This window comes from Seriola lalandi, unplaced genomic scaffold (assembly GCF_002814215.2).
Source record: "Seriola lalandi dorsalis isolate HSWRI2012SDOR001 ecotype SW California unplaced genomic scaffold, Sedor1 jcf7180002054614, whole genome shotgun sequence".
NCBI lineage: Eukaryota > Metazoa > Chordata > Actinopteri > Carangiformes > Carangidae > Seriola > Seriola lalandi.
In genome coordinates, this window is record NW_019525167.1 from 502,923 (window position 1) to 511,910 (window position 8,988).

General features: G+C 43.4%; 1 protein-coding gene across 1 annotated transcript in view; it reads right to left on the minus strand.

Annotated features, from left to right (window-relative positions):
• Positions 1 to 8,988, minus strand: part of grm8b (glutamate receptor, metabotropic 8b) — a 122,402-nt gene that overhangs the window by 11,290 nt on the left and 102,124 nt on the right. Inside the window, exon 9 of the mRNA XM_023419924.2 lies at positions 8,059 to 8,988. Coding sequence (XP_023275692.1) covers positions 8,059 to 8,988 — 930 coding nt within the window. The remainder of the gene's footprint in view (positions 1 to 8,058) is intronic.

The following is an 8,988-nucleotide window of genomic DNA, read 5'->3' on the forward strand; positions in this document are numbered from 1 at the left end:
CTCTTCTTAATTTTAGTTTATTAAAAGAATGATTTTGAACAATATTGATGAGTATTATTGATTTCTTCATGCTTTGTCTATTGGATAAAGGCATCGATGTATTATTCTATAATTATACGTATAAAAGTAATAATTCCCTTATTTTTTTAATTCATTTAAATATAATTAATTGCTTCATTTTAATAACTGTTTAAAGTTATAATCCTCAAGATTAAGATAAATCAAATCAGTTTTTGCTGCGATCTGTGGTCTGCGTTGTTTCTGAAGCAGACATTCAATGTATTTACATTATATTACAGCAATTATGTCTCTGTATAGCAATTTTTATAAATATGTAATACATATTCTTTGATAAGATTTTCAAAACAAATGCTTCGTCATTAAAATAATCCAGGTACAATGCTGTGACTTTAAAATTCTGGTGTCCATGACAACAGTCTGAAAGTGTCAGAAATCTTTGAAAACTTTATATCTAAGTAAATCTGAATGATTCAATGATCAGAAAAAGAAAGAGGAAAGTGACGGTGACGGGGAGAATTCATCTTAAAGGAACAGTTCACATCCAGGTGAACCCTTCTTGGCTCAGAAGCGTCAGAAGGATCAGGTTCACCTCTGTGCATCCAGAACATGTTTAGCCTAGCTTAGCATAAAGACTGGAAGCAGGGGGAAACTGTTAGCCTAGAGTCACCAAGAGAGAGAAAACTACTACTTCTACCTCCAAAGCTTCACGTGTCTTATGTGGTTTGGTAAAAATTTGAGCTTATTCCATCAGGAGATGTAAGATCCATGTGTCAGAGAGGAGTTGATGCTATTTTTTAATACTCCCACTTAAAATCCTGGCAGTGAGAAGTTGTTGTAGACACTGATAATGTCACCGTTAGCATATTAATATGATAAAGTAGCTCATCAGTCGGGGTCAGAGGAGCTGGGTTCCCAGGAGGAGCAGCTGTGGGTGGAGGCTGCATGGTAATCTCCTCTGGGATCCTCCAGCTGAATATCAAAGCCTGGTTCATTATGTATGGAGGCAGGGCTCTCTCCCAGCAGCCCTGACTTCTCCCGTCTACCTGCCTGTGAATGTGAACGCCTCCTCAGGCGGCTGGTGCTGCGTTCAGGGCCCCGGCACCTCTCATGTGCTTATTATTCATTCCTTAGCTTCTCTCTCCCTTTCTCTCTCTCTCTCTCTGTTGGCCTCAGCTGAAGCCGGCACACAGCCGACACACAGCCGGCACAGAGCCGAACACTGCTGCTGCTGTAAATGTCGTGAGGGAGACTCCTGCTCCAGACCTACAAGATCAACTGATTAGTTCAGGTCCAATACATTTTGGATCAGGTCTGATTATCCTCTAGTCCTTTTCAGATCAAGTTTCTTTCTTTTCTTTTAACATTAATTTTGTTTCTGCAGCTCGGACAAAGACTGAGAACGAGCTAATTTCAGAGCAGTCAGTGTTCGTACTTATTCAAAAAACAGACATTCGGCTTGATCAATAACATGGTGAGAGTCTGACGAAGCGACAGACAAGTGCGTGATAAGTTAATTACAGTGAGCAGGACGACAGAAACACTCTGCCGTCATCTTCATCGACTGCAGCCACGCAGGTACAACCGGCCGAACACCTCGAGTACAAATGAAGATGTGCAGAGATCAATACGCTGCTCTGCTTCAGAGCTGTGTTTAACAAGGCGTTTTAATGGGGACCCTTGGTACCTCACTCCCATTTGCGGCTGTGACTGACAACAGTAATGGTGTGGAGGCACTTGGACATTACCTGCCTCCTCACCTGCACCACTAGCACCAAAAACAAAATGGAAATATAGTGGCAAGCGTGACATCCAACGAAAGGAGGGACGGACCGCCCCATTAGATCTGTCTGAGAGGAGCTTCTGTTACTCAGCCATCGCTGATATGAACGGGGCGGACGGGATAATAAAATAGAAACACCTGTCTGTATCAACACAACACGGTTCAACAACAAACTACGACTATGTGTGACTGGCTCGAAAACAAGGTGTGGAGGATCTGGAGTTACTAAAGGTCACCTTTGATGGAGCTGAGTGATGACAGTAAAGTGATGTAACCTGTTGAGTAGTTAGCAAAGTTACTTTTTCAATCAATAACTGATATCGGTTTTCAAGTAACTTCCCTAACACTAGTACAAGTACAGAAGTAAGAGCAAAAGTTACTAAGGGTTCCCATGTGAAGGTGCTTCAGCAGTGTTGTATCATTACTATTATTAGAGGATTATTAGATATTGGAGATGCATTAAAGCTCCTCCAGTCTAAAGGTCTGTGTCCATGTGTAGTGTGATTATAGATCAGCTATAGCTTCTATATTAATACTGTGAAAGTATCAAAGCCTCAGTCCACAGAGAAATGCACACAGCCTGTATTCAGAAACTGAGCCTTAAAACCAGCCGTCAGGACTTCTGGAACTTTGTGATGTCACAACAAAGCAGTCACCAAGCCCCGCCCACCTGGACCCACCATCCAAACCTTTACAGGATTTGGTTTCTCTGAGTGTTTTTACCTGCAATCTGCTATATTTATATTGGATCACTCAGAAAACAGTCAGCCAATCAGAAGAGAGGCTCAGAGCCTCCTCTCTTCTGATTGAAGAGTGAATGGTATATGAAGAATTAATCTTATTGATCTTCTACTTTGTAACAGTAAGATGAAATGAAGGTCTGTATTGTAGCACTTTATCTATTTATAATTTATAATCAGTATACGAACATATTTAATAATTACAGCCTGTTTCTAAGGGGGGGGGGTCGTCATGTGGATGATACAAAATAGAAAAAATATCAAAGAGAAAGTGACTGTAAGTCAGTTTGTTTACAACACATCTGACTGAAGTCACACTGGAGTTGTTCTTGAAGCTAAATGTCAGCGTTCAGGGCCGTAAATACACAGGAGGTCAGAGGTCAGCCTGTTCATTTAGTGAGGGATCAGCGCCGCTGATCGGCTGTCAGTTTGGCCTTTTCAGTCACTGTAACTCTCTCTCTGAAGGTTGCCTCGGCTCGTTCTGCTCAGCTTAACGTCTAATAAGATCTGGAGCCAGCCGGCCGAGAGGAGAGGAAACATACAAGTAAACAATCCAAACACAAAACGGGGCTGTCAGTTATTTGTTACAGATGAATTAACATGTGTTTTTGCCTTTTCCAAATAAGATATCCAAGTACGGATCACATGTTAATACCGGGTGGAAAGGGGTTCTCAGTTCTTCTCCAAGAGATGCTTTTGTTATTTTGTCCTTGCGCTTGTGCCGACAGTCTGCCAATACATCACTTGGGGAAAAAACTTATTCAAACTCTCGTACTACTTCCAAACTTTTGAGACTCTCTGCTGATTTATTCAGAAACATTTTTACTTTCCCCTCAGCATCCAGAACTCGTCGTCTCTTTGCCAGACTACTCCAGATTTATATGGATTTTTTTCTCCCCATCTATCAACACAAAAGTTAAACTCCATAATTCTACATATCCAAAAATAAATCCCATAAGAAATAATTTCCTCGAGTTTCATCATCAACATTTCTCTGACACACAGCAGGTGAAAACAGGACTCAGTTGGAAGGATGTCAATTTTAATAACGATAATATAATAATAGTATGTGAGCAGAGTGTATAAGGGTAACAGGAGATTGATGTAGAGTTCAGAACCTCTTCCCTTTGATCACATCAAGATCAAACAAATAGAGATTTAGTGATCAGGCTCCAGGAGAACCCAGACAGCGGGTCTCCCTCCGCCGTTATCCTCCCCCTCTCACTCATGGAGCTCGTTATTGGTATTTAAGAGAAAGTTGCACCAAACTACAACACACACACAATTTAGTCCAATTTAGTCCAGTTCTTTTCAGAGCTTACACTTCACTCCAGACTTCTACTGACATCTTTCAGTTTTTACACGTTTCAGTTCCTCTCCAGCTCCGAATCTGTGATCAGCTCTTTCACTTCAGCTGATCAGACTCCGTTTAGTGATTAGACACAAACTAAGATGTCATCTGTTCTCAGTACTTCCCTTTAAACCCGGGCTCAACCGATATGTTCTTTTCAGGGCCGATACAGATACTGATCATCAGTAATCAAGGGAACTGATACTTGGAACACAAAACTACCACTGTATAAAGACACTCACCTAACATCCAGGTGTTTCTATTATCTCGTCCGCCTCATTCATATCAGTGAATGTAGCTACATAACAGAAACACCTGTATGATGTAACACAGCTCTACACACAAGCCCCACAGTGATCATCAACATCTGTCTAAAACTATTTCAGGATTCACTGCAGGACTGTTGTATTAGTTTACATCAGTTGTATCTAGATGTTCCTAATAAACTGAACAATGAGTGTATATTAGTAATTATCAGGTGTATGCACAGGCTGCAAAGTGACTGAAGTTAATTGGTTGATTTCGGTTCTCACCTGTGAACTGATTCACCTGGTGACTTAAAGATGCTCTTTAATTTCATAGTTTATCAGATGATGTTTTACTGTTCCCCTTTAAGAACGTAACGCAGTAACACGTTTACTCAGAGATATTTTATTTTATTGGTTAAAAAAAAACATAAAATCACCGATAATCGGAAAATGCTGAATATTACAATTGAACATCGGGTCGATCTCTTCTTTAAACTGACGGTTTAACTCCTTTCAGCTCTTTCATTTCAACTTTACTCACCGCTTACACTTTAACACTTGAAGTCTGATGTTATGACACAACAACTTCACTGAACAACTGCATCTAAATCTGTTTCAACTTCTGCTTCAACATTATGTATTCTTGTTATATATAATGTAACTGCCATTAACTACCATTTAAACATTCAGTGATTCTATCTCAACTGGCGCTTCAACTTAATTCAGTGATTTAACTTTAGGTAAAAACTGTTTCCTGATACCTTCAGCTTTAGTTGTTATTTCCATTTAAAGATATTTTCAAACTGTCCTGTATCGAGGCAACAGAGCGGTTTCCATTCAGGTGATTTCACTGAATAAATCAACTCGGGCATAAAGAAAAAAAAATCTTGTAGTTAAATTTTAAATGTTTACTTGCTGTACAGGTGTTTATTGATTCACCCGGTTTAATTTCATGGAACGTCACATCTTCACAGCCACTAGGACCAGAAGACACAACAATGTGCAGTGAATAATGAGGCCTGAGGTGTTTGTTGTGTTTCTCTCCACGGTTAATTGTGTGGATGCCCGGGGGGCTTTAAAACAAACTGTCTGTTCGCTGTTGCTCTCGGTATAATGAAAAGGGAAATGTTCTTCTTGGTAAAAATGATATTCGGTTTGTTTTGGCTGCAGCTCGTGAGTAAAAACATGAGATTTCCTGCAGAATAAGTCGTTTTTCTGAAGCCGAGGAAGCGGGAAGCCACCGGCTACTTTGTGTCACACCTCCATCTGTTTGGGGTCAGGGTCAGGTGATGTAATCTTCCTCCTCTGGTCTGAGCAGTCGCTCAGAATCTGCTCCGTCAGGTTGAAAACAACCGGAGGTAAAACTGAAACCGCTGTCGGGCATTTGTAGTCCTCATTAGATCAGGGAGCATTTCAGTTTCTCAGCTGTTTCTTCGGATTGTGTAACAAAATAGCCGAAGCTCAAAGGTTTCTCTTTCTAGCTTTTTTTTTTCTGGGGCTTTCAACTCCATCTCACAGTCTTTATCAGCAAATTGAACTGGATCAGGGAGATGGTATCAACTGTCTGTGTTAAAACGTGATCTCTGGCATCGGATGTAGATGCTATCCTTCATCTAGACACGAGTTCGCCCAAAGCGATGCAAACAGACACGAAGGCACAACCCCGGCTGGTTGGAAATGTTTTCATTTGAGCAAAAAAATCTGTGTGAATCCTGCTGCTTTATGAATCTGCTTCACAAACTTTTAGCGATGATAGGAAAGGGGAGACTGACTGGAGGGATTGTGAGTCAGAGGGTGAGCTGAACACGTGTCTGTTGCTCACATAGACAATAGTGAGTAAAAGTTTTAGGGATTTTAGATGTTTAGATTCTTCTCTGTCACATAATACCATCAGGGAGGCGTCTGATTGATCCCAGATTCGTTCTGAAGCACGACAACGAGCCCACACATACAGAACCATCTGCAGAGACAAGAAGAACAAGGAGTCCTGAGACAGATGGCGTGGCCCCCACTGAGTCCTGATCTCAACGTCACGGAGTCGGTCTGGGATTTAATGAAGAGAAAGAAGAAACCGAGACTGACTAAATCCACAGGAGAGCTGCAGCAGTTTCTCCAAGATGCTTCAAACGACCTACCTGCAAAGAACCTGACAAACCTGTGAACCTAGATTTAGTTTTTTTTTCTGTTGCACTTTGTTTTAATTGATAAATAAAGACTTCCCGAATTTTAGTTTTAGTGTCTGAAACTTACAGTTCTGTAGGTGATGCAGGGGCAGTTCGGCGGATCCATAAAGAGAAAGTGAATGAATGGAGTTTCATCAGCTCCTGTTTCCAAGGTCAAGAAAATAAACTTGTCAAGTGCAACTTTTAAGACTGTATCAACAAGAAATTCTTTCGGTGCTCGGGCTCATGGGAAGTTCACACACTTCCCCTTCACCAGAGCAAACTTCACCTGGTTCGTGGCAGTCCATCAAAGCAGTTGCTGACACTAGACCAACGCGGAGCTTTACACAAACTTGAAAAATCAGCTGTCAAGTATCAGGGTTGTTAACGGCCATGAAGAGCGTTCCTAACGTAATCCCTTTCCATCAAAGTAAAAACAACTCAGATACAACATCTTTAGTATCTGAACAGTAGCAGCAGAGAAAGACTGATAAACTATATTTAGCGGGAAATCTCAGTGAATCGCTCCACCTGTCCTCCAGATCTCCCCACAGACATGATAATGAGCAAAATCCTCCATCTGGCAGCTCACTTACAGCAAGCTCAACCCAAAAACTGTTGTCTGAATGTGCTAAATTTAATTCTGCTCTAATTAGTTTTGTGTCGAGAGGCTGCAGAGCCGTCCGTGCTGAGCCTGTGGTGATCAGAAACCAATCAGTCATCAATCACTCACTCAAATCAGTGTTTCCAAACTCAGTCAAAGACAGTCCTGCATCTGAAAATGATAATATTATTATTACCTCTACCAAAGGAAGGTAGTTTTTTACCCCTGTCTGTTCATTTGTCGGCAGCATTACGCAAAAAGTACTGAACCGATTTGCACTTAAGTTGGTGAAGGGGCGGGGCATGAGCCAGTGACAAACCCACTAAATTTCGGGGGCAAATCCGAATCACTTACTATGAATTTCACTTTTCTTTATGAAGTCTGGTGCATGTTGTTTCGTATTAGCCTCAGCGGAGATCCGCGCTCGCCGTGTGTCCTTCTAGTTGAATTTGGACTCGGGGAGATTCACACTGTAGTCCCTCAGTCCACTTACTTTACATCTTCCCCCACCACACTGTCATATACTGAGGCTAATTAGCTCTATCGTGCTACACAGAGCGAAACCTTTAGCTTTGGAACCTGCTAGCTTTAGCCTCAGTCTGCTAGCACAACATCAGGCGTGTTGACATCAAGCGCGTATTCACGACCCCATTTCTCATTTTAAAATGAGGTCACCTGACTTTTCTCCCAACTTACAAAGCTAACGCTAATTTGCTAGCTAGAACCGATATCTGCCAACAAGTCTGACGGTTTCTGGCAAGAGAAGAGAAATTAGTTTTTGAATAGTTCTGACGAATATCAAGGATCCACTGTTTTAGAAATGACTTTGGATTTTGATGGTAAAGTTTCCGTATAAGTGTTTGAAATAAACATGATTAAGGAAGTTGAGATTTGCCTCAATTATAAGCAAAAAAAACCAAAAAGCATCAGAATAAAAAAGAGAAAGAAGATTCTCATCTGCAGAGTGAGAGATTCTCTGCTTCACCATGACAACCAGCAGGATTTCATCACGGTGTCATCAGTGTCGCAGGAAACCTTACAGGTGTGAGAGTAAATGAACTGGTGCTGACTGTGTGTGTTTCCTTTTATAACCTCTGCTGTCGGGGCTCCACATTACATAAAACATGACAGATATATCAGAGAAGCACTCACCCGCTCTGCCGACTGCGCCGTGCCGAAGAAGATGGGGATGAAGGCGAGCCAGATGATGCAGGTCGTGTACATAGTAAATCCAATGGGTTTGGCCTCGTTGAAGGTCTCTGGCACGCCGCGCGTCTTGATGGCGTAAACAGTGCATGTGACCATCAAGAGGATGCTGTAACCCAGCGAGCAGATGAGCGACAGGTCAGAGATGTCACACTTGAGCACGCCGCGCGCGTTCTCGGGATCCTGCGTGCGCTGCTCCCCGTAATCCACGAAGGTGTGCGGCGGGTCGACGGCGAACCACATGAGGACACCCAGCAGCTGGACTGAGATGAGCGAGAAGGTGATGACCAGCTGGGAGGCAGGTGAGATGAAGCGCGGCGCCGTCACTGCCTTCTTGCCCTGTTCGAAGATGCGATGGATGCGGTTGGTCTTGGTGAGCAGCGCGGCGTAGCTGAAGCACATGCCGAGGCCCAGGAAGATGCGGCGGAAGGAGCAGACGACGATGTCGGGCGCGGCGATCATGGGGAAGGTGATGATGTAGCACAGGAAGATACCTGTCAGGAGCACGTAGCTCATCTCCCGCCCAGAGGCGCGCACGATGGGGGTGTCGTGGTAGCGGACGAAGGTGACGATGACGAAGGTGGTGGCGACGATGCCCAGCACGGAGATGAAGACGGGCACCAGCGCCCAGGGCGAGTGCCATTCCAGCTTGATGATGGGGATGGACTGGCAGCCGGTGCGGTTCTGGTCGGGTCTCTTCTCGTAAGGGCAGAGCTCGCAGGTGAACTCGCTGGCCTGGAAGTGGTATCCCTCGCAGCGCTCGCAGTGCCAGCAGCACGGCACGCCCTTCACCACCTTCTTCCTCTCGCCCGTCCGGCAGGGCAGGCTGCACACCGAGGCCGGCAGGGAGGAGTCACCGGTGGTCCACTGCAGGGC